Below are 15,758 nucleotides of genomic sequence, written 5' to 3' on the forward strand. Positions count from 1 at the left end.
TTAGCAGATTTCCTTCGTGGCAAGGGGTGTCTGGATACTTTTGGACATGCAGTGTACCAGTTATAAGCGTTAGGCCACCACACTGACGCCTATTCGTTCATTTACATTTAAGGCATTTAGCAGACGTTCTTCTCCAGAGTTCTTACAGAAGAGCTTCACTGTTTACTCAGCTCCTCTAATCTTAGACTCTACTAAACACAAGTCAATATGGAGACCATAGTACTCTTCTCTTCGCCTGAGTACTCTCAGAAGAGGAGGGTCTTCAGTCTGGGTTTGAGGACAGCAAGCGTTGGATGGATGGCGGGTCGAGCCGAGCTGTACTTGAAGCTGGAAGGGCTCTTGGTGCAGATCGGCTTTTGACCATCGCCATCAAGTACGGAGGGGCTGGCTGGTCGAGTCCAGGCATGAGTGTGAAGAAGGAGTGTGAGAAGGACGGAAACGCAGACAGGTAAACGTAAACTCAAGTTCCAGTGTTTATTTTCCTGCATTCAGTAGCTTAAAGTTATCTGGTTCATTCTGAGCAGTCCACACGGCACAAACCCACAAACCTAAACACACACAAATACAAATAAATACCAGCTACGGGCGAAAGGGAAGCGCTTTCCGTTCCACCGCTCCCTTCGCTTTGCTATCTTACACCATCCAGACGATTCTACCCACAGAAAAGGAAGACATTGACGGCAACGCTCGGCTTGACGGAACACTGAACTGACCTGAGGCAAATGTGGTCATCACCTGCATGTGAAATACATCAACAAGCAGTTAGTCTCGCTAACTGTCTTCGCTGGCTCGGCAAAAACCTTGTATCTCTAAAACTGCAGCTTAACACGAGAAGGAAAAAAAATCTTCAATGGAAGTCAATGTAAAAAAAATTGGAGCATTTCTATTGGTTCACTCATCTTGAAATTTGGGCACGAGGTCAGATAAAAAAAATGGAAAAGCAAGGATCGCTGGTTCAAGTCCAGGTCTGCCATCAGCAGCCGGAGCCGGAGAGAGCACAACAGGCCCTGGATCTCTCTGGAAAGGTAGGTCTCTCTCTCTCTCTCTCTCTCACCACATCACTCCAGTGTGATGCTGGCCGGCACGAGCATCTGCTAGCAGATGCCTCAGACCTGGGTACCCGGCACTGTTGTTGGTTGCCTGGTGATGTTGCGTCTGTGGCAGTTTGTAAAGAGGCCGGAGGCATGTGTCAGCCCCCACCTTCACTAGTGTCGGGAGCATGACATGTGATAGGGGAAAGTCCTAACGAGTGGGATGGGTAATTAGCTAGCTAAAATTGGGGAGGAGAATTGGGTAATTTTTTTTTTAACTGCAAAAAGAGATACAAGATTTTTGCGTAGCCAAAATGATGATGATGATGCTCAGATTTGAATCGAGTAAATTCAACACATCACCTTTTTCAGGGCAGAGCCACAGTTAGTTGAGGCAGCTCTAACAACACTATAGAGGCAGAAGAACTGAGGCGGAAGCATGGTCGCCCTTCAAGGCATCACGTGACCACCGTGGCAGGAGTGTGTGCACGCATGGCTGTGTGGAGGAAGAACCTGGCTCAGACCTGACCACACTGAGAAAAAGTGATGCATGAGTTTCTAATGAATTAAATACATCGACACACCTGTCTGTCAGATTAGCTGCTTCTGGCAGTGATGGTGCGGAGGGGATCCGTTTAATTATGAGAAGACCTCAGCTGAATTAAGTACGGTACTGTACAGAGGTCAGGGAGCCTTCATTTCCAGTCAAACCAGCCATGAAGTTCTAAAGTTCTTCAGCGTCTGTAAAAAAAAAGGGGGAAATCACAGACGCCTTAAGGCTTCTCAGGAGACTCACTATCATTGTTTCAGCAGAAATCTGCAGGGAGAACCACAGCTACCCCTTCATCTGTTAAACATGGTGGTGGGGGTGTTTTGAAATCTGCAGGACGATTGGTCCATATCTTTTTGGCCCAGGAGCCAAAGCGTACTCCCTGATCTGTTAAACACGGTGGTGGGGGGTTTCTGAAATCTGCAGGGAGAACCACAGCTACCCCTTCATCTGTTAAACATGGTGGTGAGGGGTTCAGTGAGGGGCTCCTAAGTTCAGTCTTCGAAGTAGGGGCATTTTCTGCTTCTCATCATACAAGGTGCCTCAAACACATTCAACGATGTTGAGGTCTGGACTGTCTTGGGTGGTCAGTCCATTGTTCATGTTCTCACAGTGAAAGGACGGACACCAAGACCTGCGGATGTTTTCATATCTGAAACAAAGCTGGAGCTTAAACTTCCTCTTACTCTCAAAGATGCAACGACTGAGTGCTGTTTTTCTGACTGGGGGCAGCACTGGTGGTCTTCCAGATCTTGCATGGTTGTTAGGAACTCCATTATCTCTGTACCTTTTAATCAGTTTTTGAACACCACTCTGGAATTATCTCCTGAAACATGAAGAACCTGCACATACAGCATATGTGTAAATTCATTGCATCCCTTTTTCCAGTGCAGGACCTCTCAATCATCTCAGAATGAGAACATTGCTCTTAAATCCGACCTCAGATCAGTTCAGGTCATTCAGGTATTCAGTGTTATATAACAGAGCTGAGGAGATCCCAGATCAGCATTCTCACTCTAGATCTGTTAGATATGAGGTCAGGTCAGGTCTACGGAGGATATTTCACAAAGCCAAAAGGCAAGAGCGTAGAAGAGCTAGTAGAGCTACTAGAGGATTTTACTGAACTATCACGCTTTGTGAAATAACCCCATGCACATACGTGCGCAGACGTACAGAAGGAGAGGACTTCTTCACTGTATGCTGCGCAGCTGGTTGTACACGTGCTCCAAAATCTGGGAATAGGCCTGGTCTTTGGGTGCATGACCACTGAGGGAAGCCTGAAAGGGGAAAAACAGGGCGTGAGAACTCAGTAGTGGTGTGAAATGATCACAATCATGTTTGGACACTGGGATATATATTTAGAAATCATAATATAAAGAGAAATATAGTGAGACTGATACTAATACACAAACACTACACGTCTAAAAGTTTGTGGACACCCCTTCTAATGAATGCATTCAGCTACTTTAAGCTACTTTGCTGATACAGATGTGCACACACACACACACACACACTCACAGCTCATCCAGTCCCTGTAGAGAACAAGTACTGCCAATAGAATAGGACTCTCTGGAGCAGATAAGCATTGATGACTCTATTGGCACCATGCTGCCTAATGCCAGACGTGGACTAGTAGAGGGGTATAAAGCCCCCCAGCATAATCCAGCAGAACTGTGTTCTCTGGAATGATGGTAGTGGTGCTCCATCCAGTACTTTTGATGGAATGAGGTGAGGTGGTAAGTCTAAAAGTAGGGCACTGACAACAAGTGCACTGGGCCTGATACAGTGCACTGTGCTCTTGTGTGTGTGACTTAACTGACCTTAATTTTGTCCAGTATTGAGGTATCAGGACACCACATCTGACTGAAGTTCACCAGGTCAGGAGCTGCTCGATAGAACTCCACCAGCAACATCTACAGCCCACACACACACATACACACACACATTTTAACAGTTTAACAGTTATGGACAAGAAAACACACCTCTGCACACATCCTATAAACTAGAGTAAACCAGATGGTGTGTGATCTGTGCCCCTGTGGCTTAGAGTCACATTACTGATCTAGGCTCAGCTCAGGAACACCCCTACCCCTACCTGTCCATGCAAATATCTAATCAGCTAATCATATGGAGGAGGATGGATGAGCTACAACAGCAGAAGACCACGTCAGGTTCCATTATTGTCAGCCAAGACCAGAAAGCTGAGGCTGCAAAGACTCAGCAGAGGCTCACCAACACTGGACAGTTGAAGCCTGGAGAAGTGACACCTGGTCAGAAGAATCGGATGATTCTGCTGAGGTTCTTCGATGGTAGGATCTGAGCATAAATCCATGGACCCAACCTGCCTGGCGTCAATAGTCCAGGCGGGTGGAGGTGGTGTAATGGCATGGAGAATGCTTTCTTGGGACACTTTCGGCTCTTTTGGTTAATACCAATCAATCATCACTTGAATGCCACAGCCTAGTTGAGCATGTGAGCAGAGGTGTCAGGTAATGAAGTACAAATACTTAAAAATGTTGGTTCTCTAAACTTTACTGGAGTAATTATTTCTTTTTCAGACTTTTTACTTTTAATTCTTACATTTTAAAATCAGCTTCGTTCCTCCTATTTAATTTCCCTTTGTTTTCATTCCGGCTCATCATCAATAAAAACCCTCTCCAGATAAATCTCTCCATCCGGAAAGTGAGAGTCTGATCCTGATTGGATGAGAAGTATAAACAGACTCCATTCTGACTCCCTATTGGTTTATAAGAGATCATCACACCTGCACACGTCCCGTCCCTCTCCAGCGAGCTCACAGCAGACGTCTGTAGTCTAGTATGAAGACTGTGTCCGTGGCAGAGACTCAAGAGAGCTGCAGTGAAACGTCCCGACTGAGCCCCACATTTACACTCCAATAAAGCTTATTGATCACACGCCTCTGAAGTCTGACTTTCTGCAGCTTTACAGAACTTCTAGACAACGACTCCTCATATTTTCCTCCATGAAGCTCATGTTGATGCTCAGTAGAGCACAGAGACGCTCCTTTAATAGAGCTGATATTACTGAAATGCTTCATTTTCAATGGGCAGATCTGCAGCTGAATCAGGAGCCTAGTGCAGCCCAACATTTTTAACATCAACATTTTAATAGATCATTCTCCTCATTATGGCTTTTAGAGAAATGGGGTTTGGGGAGGGGGGGGTAGTGCACTATAGACCCCTGTGGCGCGGCCTAAGCTTTCGGTCTTTGTTTTCCTTCCATTACTTTTACTTTTCTACTTGAAGTGGTTCTGAAACCAGTACTTTTACACTTTTACTGGAGTAAAAAGCTTAAGCTGATACTTCAGCTTCTATAGAAGTCTTTTAAACCCCCGTATCTCCACTCACTTCTACCTGGGGAATGAATGGGAATACTAATAAGACTCCTAACTGAGCCGATACGCATTCATACCATTTCATTGAGGACGTCTGTCGTGAGGAAGTTGTCTTGCACGTATGTCACCTCCACAGCCACTGGGATGCCGTAGTCGTTTGGCCTTTGCTAAGAGACAGAAAGAGAGAGAGAGGGGAGAATGATAAGTCTATCCTGGGCCTGTAGGTCACATTAGTGTAGTCTTAGTAGAAGGTCTTTGGTTAAGAGATGATGGGATGCGCTCTCTTAGTCCGAAAAACCCACTAAAGTCATCTCTACATCATCAAGACCTGAGCTTTCAACTTTTTTTTTTAAATTCTGAGATGTGTCAGATACCATATTCTGCACTTACCTCTGGTGGAGGGACCACCCAGAATGGAGTGATGGTCGATGCCACGCCCTGGTTGCCATGGTAATATGGTCCTGTAGATTAAAACACCAAATGTACTTTGTACTGTAAGTTTTATTACAACATGTAGGTCAGAAGAAAGAAACGTGAATGAGCCCAGACTGAATTCAGCAGCTGTTGTTCTCGGAGCCAGACACACTCCTGACCCAGCTTTTTTTTTTTTCTTTTTAAGTGGAAACTCATGGCTCACCGCAGATGATGCCCAGGCAGGGCTGGAAGCCATTGCTGCTGCCCTGGAGGCGGAGCTGATGGTCCATCTGTGAGTCAATGTCCTGCAGAGATGGGAGGGCAGGGCCTCGAGGGTGACTGTGGTACCAGCCCACCAAAGACAATCCTCGCATGAACAGATTCTGACAAATCTGCAAAGGTTTGGAAACACCCGGCTTTCTTATTAAATGGGAAAGCAGTAAAACATCAGTGAGCTCCTGCTCAAATTCCATGTACAGTTGAGTGTAAACAAGTCCCACCTTCTACAGACACACAATTCTGTGCATGCTATTACACAATTACTGTTTATTTACTGAATTTAACAGCTTAGGGAACAATGCACATGAAAATGTGGATGTACTTATATAATAAAAAATATAATTATAATAATATAATAATACAATTATATAATATCACATTATTATGTTTTTATTGATCTGCTAAATTCAGTAATATATATATATGTTTCCTGCAGAGGATTTGTTCACTTATTTACACTCAGATCATTATGTGTCATTTGAACAGGGGTGCTCAAACTTTTGAATGTGGCAGAGTATTTACAATAAACAAGGACTGAAAGAGAAAGAGAAAATAAAAATAATATTTCATCTTAATAACTTAAAGAGCAAACTACAAAAAAAAACATTAAGAAGAAAACAAATTAAGCAAATTAAGATTAAATTAGTAAACGAGTATATATTAGTAGACATGATTAAAAACAATAATAATAGTAATAATAAATACAACTAAAATAGGCATCAATCCCTTAAACAAGCTATGTTCCGTCGGCGGGCCGAAAGTCTTATTACAGACTTCTATTATCAGAGAATACCCCCAATACGCCTTTAAGGTATTTAAAGAAATCAGAGGAAAAAAAGGTCAAATAAAAACTTTACTACATTAAAATGACTAAAATTATAATAAAATAACAGCACGAATACCAGTAATAAAAACTCAAAATAAAAATGATGAAAAGTAAAGAAAATAAAAATGTTGATGTTTACATGTGATTTTGTTTTACTCTAAATAATCTGAGTCATTATTCTACATGGATCTGACCTCCATCTGACCTCTGGTATGTCACCCTGTATGTGTGATGTCTGAACTGACCTCTTCCTCCACAGCAGGTGCAGCTTCTCTGTCAGCCAATCGCGTGCGGCACGGAAAAGCTCGCAAGACTGTCAGCACTGAGGGAGAAAAGGTAATCGAGACGAGACAGGTTAATAACTCTGATTAAATCTGGATTAAATATGGATGGAATTCCACACTGATTATATAATACTGCACATTTACATACATAAATAATATTTTTACCCAAAATAATATAATATACCCTTGATGTAACACACTTAGCAAAGCCTGCGTTACTTAATTTACACATGTTGACACAATGATTGACTGTTTGTTTATCATTAATGCCTCGATTGATCAAATCATGTAACTCAGGGGGGAGAACGTAGAGTTAGGCGTGGTGTGTTTGCCAGGCCAGAGAATCGAACCCCAGTCTAACAATGGGAAGTGTCTGTGTTGCGACCCTATTGCAGTTTGTCTTCTGTGATATTAATATTAAAAGGCAATAATATGACAATAATCACTACTATGGAAGCTCTAGTTACTGGAAAAGTCACTTGTCACTAGGTCCGGAGAATTAGACCCTTCCTCTCTAGAGAGTCACCCAGGTGCTCGTTCAGTCTCTCGTCACTTCAAGACTTGACCACTGCAGCTCTCTTCTGGCTGGTCTTCCTTTACACACCATCAGGCCCCTGCAGCTGATCCAGAATGCAGCGGCACGGGTCGTCTTCAACGTTCCTAAATTCAGCCATGTTTCTCCACTGCTGCGTTCTCTCTTCACTGGCTTCCTGTAGCTGCTGCCCAGGTCATCAGATTCAGACCCTGACTCTGGCCTACAAAGACTGGACCAGCCAGCCCCTCCGTACTTGATGGCGATGGTCAAAAGCTGATCTGCACAGAGAGCCCTTCCAGCTTCAAGTACGGCTCGGCTCGACCCGCCACCCTTTAAGATCCAGGGAAGCCGAGCATCCAGACTTTTTACTGTCCTGCACCGAAGTGGTGGAACGAACTTCCCCTGGGTGTCCGAACAGCAGAGTCCAACACTCGCTGTCCTCAAACCCAGACTGAAGACCCTCCTCTTCTGAGAGTACTCAGGCGAAGAGAAGAGTACTATGGTCTCCATATTGACTTGTGTTTAGTAGAGTCTAAGATTAGAGGATCTTTGAATTTTAGTCTATTTAAACTAGCTGAGGTTCTTCTTCAGTAAACAGTGAGGCTCTTTAGTAAGTCGCTCTGAAGAAGAGCTTCTGCTAAATGCCTTAAATGTAAATGTAAATGTAATAGGTGAAGCTTACACTGTGTCGTAGTGTCCCATCGGCCTCCGAGATAGCCCACCACCTCACTCGTGGTCAGGTGACAGTGGAAATCCTGCAGAGGAAGATAGAGGTTGGTTTTACATGTCTGGTTATGTCTCTCTGTGCTTAAAGCAGATCAACTGTAGAGAACTGTGAGGTAGGAGTGTGGACCCACATTCAGACCCAGAAGATTTAAGGCCTAAATGGTTACACCATCTGATCAGAGATGAGTCAAAGCTTTCCAAACAAAGACCAGACAGAAGCAGTGTTTACCATCAGCAGCAGAACGTTGCTGGACACGGCGACGTTAAACGGCTGGAAGCGGTTGATGGCAGAGAAAGCAGACAGTTCCACTAGTGTGTGAGGATCTCTGAGGGGAGAAGACTTCATTAAGACACAGGCTCTCGTCTATCTGTCAGCCAGCAAAGCTTGCCAAGTCTACAGCGCTCACTAAAAACCAACCCATAATGAAATATAGTGAACATATGAACATATAGTCACAAATATAATATGAAATATAATTATATATATATATATATATATATATAGTAAAAATCAAATTTTTTATGTATATATATATAAATTAATATTTATATACAGTATATATATATACAGTAAAAATAATACAGTAAAAATATATTTTTACTGTGTATATATATATATAAAATATAATACTGTATTGTATAATATAAAAAAACAGTAAAAACGTTTAAATATATATATATATAATATAGTAGAAAATCTAATAATAATAGTAAAATAATACTAATAATAGTAAAAAGTAAATAATATAGTAAAAAAGTAAGAATATTAAAATAATACTAATAATAGTAAATTATATATAATATAGTAGAAAATATAGTAATACTATTAAAATAATAGTAATAATAGTAAAAAAAAAATCACTGTCCATGGATCGTTGTTTTTTTGTGATTTGGACGGAACGCTGTCGAGTCCAGCTGCCTTTAACTCGAGCAGATAGTCCCGGTTTGGATGTTAATAGAGAGTATGTATAGTGTGTGTGTGAAGTGTGTGTATATAGTGTGTGTACTGAGTGTATATGTATAATATAAATGAATCTAACCTTAATGATCGTTAACTTAATCGAAAATGAATGAAATTCACAACATATTTGATTAATTATGCAGCTACTATTGATGATCAGAGATATTTCCTAGTCCACCTGCTCTTAAAATCACAGTAAAATCAACACTATCAGCGTTATGTTTAAATATACAAGCTTGGAAAAGTCCAACACTTCTGTCTGGACGTCTGTTTATGTTAATTGTATAGCATTTTTTTTTTCAAGTACGTATATTTTTAGAAAAAGATCATACATAAAAGACACAACTATGTAAAATAATGTGGGTATTAAAGATATCAATTAGAATATTAATTATTAATTATAATTCATTAACACTATTATTTCTTTTTAATATTAACAACTTAATTTTAATTATTTTTTGTTATTATTATCATTAATAATAATAATAATAATAAATAACATTATAAATGACATTAATAATAGTATTTTAAAACAAAAACTAAAATAAAATAAAATAATAATGGCCTGAAAAACAATTTAATAAAATATAATACAAAGAAAACTGTAAAATGTAAAATGTGAATATTAAAAATAACTATCCATTATAGTATTTTGGTATTTAAAATAATATATTTTTAAATAATATTAATAACAGTACTTTAGTATTTTAAATAACAGTATTTATAAACAATATTAATAATACTATGTTTAAACTGCATGAATGACTCCTGGTGTCTGACTATTGTCCACATCTCTATTACAGGTTTGTTACCTGGCGATGTCTCTGGTTCCGAGAGTGCAGTACCTGACGGGGATTCTCTCTCTGTCTCCTTTCCTCTGCACCAGGCCGATGTCTGTCACACACAACAAAGTTATTCACTAAAGAACCACAATCCAGTCCTCCTGAGATCAGAGGAGCTGTCCTAAAAAGACTCCTGTCCCGACTGTGGGAGAGTGTGTGCTGTGCTCTGAACTGTGCCGAGCCGCTGCCCACCGTGCAGTTCTGGCTTAGTCTTTCTGTTTTTCTCCTCCGCTGGAACAGCCGTCTTCCCTTCCTCCTCTTCATCATCTCCCATCTCATCATCCTCACCCTCGCTGGCCAGGCTCTGAAACCACAGAGCCAAAAAAAATCACAATTTTGACGACGTACATGATTACTGACAAACTGTCCCATGTTGTGATGTATACTGGTGTTTACTGGTTTACTGGATACTGGTGTTCACACTCTGCTGTGTGTTCCTCTCACCATGTCAGCACTGGGCTGGTACTTTCGGAGCCAGCTGGTTTTGTACTGGACCAGTTTCTCTCCACGGTAGCGCACCGACGCCCAGCCACAGCCGGACTTCTTTGCTGGATTGACCAGACGTTTGCAGTGTGTAGCCCAGGCGCTCGGAGAGTTGAAGATCTGCCCGGTTTCCACCCAGCGGATCTTTCCATCTGTCAGCAAATCACCCACGAAATTCTTCCCCTGGTGAGAGACAGAGAGATAGAGAGAGAGAGAGATCAGAGCGAGAGAGAGCGGGAGGTCTGCAGATGTGGTCTGAAGAGTGGGAAGATCACAGCACAGCACTAATAACAGGAAGAAATTCCAGGGAATGCTTAAAAAAATTAACCATACGCATAAGCAGCCTCTTCAGACACCTTTTAAATCTGACAGTTAACCCTTCTAGAGCCAAAACCCTTCACACCACGCCTCTGCTTGTAGGTAGGAGATATTTTATGATGTTAATTCGACAGAAAACTGATGAGAGATACATTTTATTATGTCATTTACTCATTAATTATGTATATAGGTCTATATAGCAGTGTTGGCTGAGGAAGGCCTAGCGCCGAGACGTTTGTGTTTTATCTGTGAGTCAAACAAATATATTAAATATATTAAATATATTAGTGCTGTTCTATTTCTCCTTTAATTCCTAAAGGCATAAAAAACATATTTTCTCTTTTTTCTATGATGTTATTACTAAACAACAAGCCTCAGCGTGTCAGAAGCAGAGGGGTGTAAGGGGTTAAATCTCAGTGTTATTTATGAAGAGAAAGTGAGCAGTACCAGGTAGTGTATCGACAAAACTCCATCTCCAGGTTCCACCAGGCCGTCCTTCAGCAGCACCCTGAGCGTGATTCCCCTGCGGGTCAGAACGGACCCCCGTCCCGCCGACACTCTGAGCTCAGCATCCTCTCCTCCGCTCAGTTCTTCATCCTCCTCATCACCTCCCTCCTCCACCACCTGAGGAGACGAGGGTGGCTCGGAACCTGAGGGTAAACAGGCCACATGAAGCTTACTCACAACGTCGTGGTTATGGAGTACATCGTGTACTACATCTGACCCCACACTACACCAATGAGGGTCCTTGGGCAAGACTCTAAACTCCTAAAGAGATCAAGAGACAAATGCCACTAAGGCAGAGTGACGTCTGTATTTCACTCCTGTAGCTGAGGAATAACTCCATATTAACTCAATAATAACTACAAATATTACAAAAAATAACTTAAAAATATTTCAATAATAATCCAATAATAACTTAAAAACAAGTAAAAAAACACAATAATAGCTTAGACATAACTCAAAATAATAACGAAATAATAAATGTATGAATAGCCATTAATAACTCAAAAATAACCAAAGATAACAATTATAATCTAACAATAACTCAAAATAACTGAATCACAACTGAAACATAACTCAAAATAATAACTTAAAAATAACACAAAAATAATAGAATAACTAAAAAATATCTCAGTCATAACTGAAACATAACTCAAAATAATACATGAATAAATAACCATTAATAACTCAAAATTGACTAAAAATAACAAAACTAATCCAATAATAACTAAAAAATACTTTAATTATAACTGAACCACTAAGACTGAAACATAACTCCAAGTAATAACTAGATAATACATGAATAAATAACCATTAATCATTCAAAACTAATCCAATAATAACTCAAAAATAACACATTAATAACTGAAACATTACATAAATACTAAATAATAAATTAATAAATAACCATTAATAACTCAATAATAACTAAACAGTAACTAAAAATATCTGAACGATTATTTTAAATAATCTTAAAGGTCCTAATTTTAAAAGTCCATAATCACAGAGAAGAACCAAATGACTCTTTTGAGATGATAGAACCATTGATCTACACAGAACCATAGCCTTCACTAAAGAGCTACTGCAGAACCTACTATATGAGTTTCAGCATCGTATAGAACCTATTTATGGTGCCGTATAGAAGCAAACTTTCAAACATTATTACATTTTCATCATAGAGACAAAACATTTAATCCACAAATGGCCTTGCTGAGGTGTCATGGTCCTATACAGAACCGTTACCATTACTAAAGAACCACAGCAGAACCCTCTTCAGGAGTTCCAGCACCATGTTACTGCTGCTGTTTAGAAGCATTTCAACTGGTTCTTTAAACAAAAAACACACAACAGAACGAAATGACTCTTTTAAGATGATGGAACCATGGTTCCACATAGAACCTTCACATAGGAACCACAGCAGAACCTGTTAAATGAGTTTCACGATCGCACAGAACCTATTTGTGGTGGTCATAATGGTTCTGTTAAAGACATGGCCTTGCTGAGGTGTCATGGTCCTATACAGAACCATTACCATTACTAAAGAACCACAGCAGAACCCCCTGCAGGAGTTCCAGCCCTGTATTTTTGCTGCTGTTTTAAATGGTTCTTTAAAAAAAAAAGAAGCACATAACAGAACAAAATAACACATTTGAGATGATGGAACCATGGTTCCACATAGAACCTTCACATAAGAACCACTGCAGAACCTATTGAATGAGTTTCACGATCGCACAGAACCTATTTGTGGTGGTCATAATGGTTCTGTTAAAGACATGGCCTTGCTGAGGTGTCATGGTCCTATACAGAACCATTACCATTACTAAAGAACCACAGCAGAACCCCCTGCAGGAGTTCCAGCACCATGTTACTGCTGCTGATTAGAAGCATTTCAACTGGTTCTTTAAACAAAAAACACACAACAGAACGAAATGACTCTTTTAAGATGATGGAACCATGGTTCCACATAGAACCTTCCCATAGGAACCACTGCAGAACCTATTGAATGAGTTTCACGATCGCACAGAACCTATTTGTGGTGGTCATAATGGTTCTGTTACAGACATGGCCTTGCTGAGGTGTCATGGTCCTATACAGAACCATTACCATTACTAAAGAACCACAGCAGAACCCCCTGCAGGAGTTCCAGCCCTGTATTTTTGCTGCTGTTTTAAATGGTTCTTTAAAAAAAAAAGAAGCACATAACAGAACAAAATAACACATTTGAGATGATGGAACCATGGTTCCACATAGAACCTTCACATAAGAACCACTGCAGAACCTATTGAATGAGTTTCACGATCGCACAGAACCTATTTGTGGTGGTCATAATGGTTCTGTTAAAGACATGGCCTTGCTGAGGTGTCATGGTTCTATACAGAACCATTACCATTACTAAAGAACCACAGCAGAACCCCCTGCAGGAGTTCCAGCACCACGTTACTGCTGCTGATTAGAAGCATTTCGACTGGTTCTTTAAACAAAACACACATAATAGAGGTTCTCCATCATAGGGAAGAACCAAATGACTCTTTTGAGATGCCATGTGTCTACACAGAACCCGTGCTCGGGCTGGCAGGCGGGCTGGCAGGCGGGCAGGCGGGCTGGCAGGCGGGCAGGCGGGCTGGCAGGCGGGCAGGCAGGCGGGCAGGCGGGCTGGCGGGCAGGCGGGCAGGCAGGCTGGCGGGCGGGCAGGCAGGCAGGCACACACGTCCAGCTACGCGTCAACGGGTCGGATTCACTGTTTTCAGGCATTTCCAACTAATGTTTCCACAGAAACACGTTAGAAACGACTCGAATATGATATTAATATTATTATTTACCAAATAAACTAATAACTGAAGCAGTAATGAGAGCGTGCGGGTTAGAGACCCCTCTTGTTGACGGCAGCCCGGCTCAGTTAGGCGTGAATCCCCGCATGTAAACACCAAGCCCCGCCGTCCCTCCGCGCCTGGAAGTGGACGGAAGTTAAACACGGCGCTTTTGGAAGTTTCCTCCTCACTAAACGAAGTCTGGGCTGGTTTTCGGGGGGATTCCTGGATTAGAGAGCTGTCTGTTTAGGACGGTTAACTTTGCTCGGGTGTAAAATAATAATAAACGGGTAAAAACAGGCCACTGATGAGCTTTTGTTGGAGATTCGTGGTGCCATCTTTGTTCTTCTTCCCTGTTATGGCTACTCCTCGCCTCGCCGCGGCCTGCTAATTATTAATTTCATCTGGTCATTAGAAGATAAAGCAGAAAGAAAAGCTCCGTCTCTTTCATTCTCACCCATTTCCCAAGAGCCGCCGGACAGCAGCGCCTTAACCTGCAAGAGCTCCCCGGACTCAGACGCTCTGTTTCGGCCACTTTGGTCAACTACAGCCGCTGCTTTTAGGGCTTTATTTTTGCGAGAGGTAGCCAGCAGGCTATTATTCAAAAGCATCAAATGCAGGCGTGTGTGAGCGTGTGTGTGTGTGTGTGTACGTGTGTACGTGTGTGTGTGTGTGTGTGTACGTGTGTGTGTGGAGTTTCCTTGTTGTGTTGCCAGAGACGGCAAATCCAGATCCAGAAAGTGAGAATCCGTTCCAGGGTTTTGTTCCGACCGCCTTCACAGCTCAGCTGCAGCGCCGCGCTGCCCAAGCAGCTGGAACCGGAGCTGGAAATCCCGGAGCCGGAGTTTCACTTTCTGGATCCGGATTTACCAGCATGTCACTCCCCTCCCCTTTTCTCCCTCTGCCCGTCCTTGTCACTCTCTCCTATCCGCTCTGCCGGAGTGTGCTGAGCGCGGTTTTTATTTTGATCCATGGCTGTTTTTATAACCCGTCTCCCCCGCTTTCATCAGCAGCCCCGCGGAGGTGATTTTTAAGCCCTGAAAATGAAAGTAAATTTATGAAAGGTAGATTTATGAAAGCACCGTTTTTGCGGTGGTCAAGTGAGCGGCTGGACAGGAGCGATTACTAGAGGCGTTACGGTAATGATGCAACAACCGGGATGACCGCTAGAGGGCGACAACGGAGCGCAGTTTATAGCACTATATAGCGTACAGTAGAAATAAATGTATATATTTATTTATATTTATATTTTTATATATATTTGTACATTTTTATTTATGTATAATTTTAATGAGCTTGTTTATGATCTATAAGCTATAACAGACTAAATGCTAAGAGAAATACACTATGTATAATTTTTATTCCTGTACATTTAATCTCTTGTCTGTACATATTTCTATTTTTGAATCTTTATATGTTTCTTGTACTGTGTTTTCTTTTTCACAAGATCAGACAATCGTCAAAGCTCTGCACTCTTTGTACCGTGTATGATTGTGTATGTGACATATAAACTTTGATTTGCTTTGGTTTGATTTTTACAGTAAGGATACCTGTCCCACTGCAGCACACCTGATAATCAATAAAAGACTGATTAGACATTTCTTGGCATTGTATAATTACAAAAACATCAAGGCTCTTTACATAAATGCATAAAACGTCACTGTTTACTGTCAGTTATTGAATAGATGTGTATTTTTTGTAATAATAGTATTAATGCAAGAACATTGAGCAAAATTATCGTCTACATTTATAGTCATGCATATAAATATACTACTACTATATATCTATTGCAATATTAATGTTAATATAACATGCGGATATAGACATATGTATATAGTCACTT

General features: G+C 41.2%; 1 protein-coding gene across 1 annotated transcript; it reads right to left on the reverse strand.

Annotated features, from left to right (window-relative positions):
• Window positions 1-460: 460 nt before the first annotated feature.
• On the reverse strand, window positions 461-14,557 carry mpnd (MPN domain containing). Its single transcript, XM_072681294.1, has 13 exons — window positions 14,373-14,557; window positions 11,052-11,254; window positions 10,248-10,469; window positions 9,996-10,107; window positions 9,774-9,855; window positions 8,230-8,326; window positions 7,957-8,029; window positions 6,701-6,777; window positions 5,574-5,742; window positions 5,327-5,397; window positions 5,014-5,103; window positions 3,402-3,494; window positions 461-2,858 (listed from the first exon to the last, which is right to left on the reverse strand). The coding sequence occupies exons 1-13, from the start codon at window positions 14,524-14,526 to the stop codon at window positions 2,772-2,774; spliced, it is 1,530 nt and encodes a 509-aa protein (XP_072537395.1). The 5' UTR covers window positions 14,527-14,557; the 3' UTR covers window positions 461-2,771.
• Window positions 14,558-15,758: the final 1,201 nt, after the last annotated feature.

This window comes from Salminus brasiliensis, chromosome 6, assembly GCF_030463535.1.
Source record: "Salminus brasiliensis chromosome 6, fSalBra1.hap2, whole genome shotgun sequence".
Taxonomy (NCBI): Eukaryota; Metazoa; Chordata; class Actinopteri; order Characiformes; family Bryconidae; genus Salminus; species Salminus brasiliensis.

Excerpts from the sequence above, each read along its gene's own strand:
- mpnd (XM_072681294.1), bottom strand. The coding sequence starts at position 14,526 with ATGCTTTTGAATAATAGCCTGCTGGCTACCTCTCGCAAAAATAAAGCC. Across the intron at positions 10,470-11,051 it reads TTTTGTCGATACACTACCTG|GGGAAGAATTTCGTGGGTGA; the intron begins GTACTGCTCACT and ends GTCTCTCACCAG. Across the intron at positions 8,327-9,773 it reads GGAACCAGAGACATCGCCAG|AGATCCTCACACACTAGTGG; the intron begins GTAACAAACCTG and ends TTCTCCCCTCAG.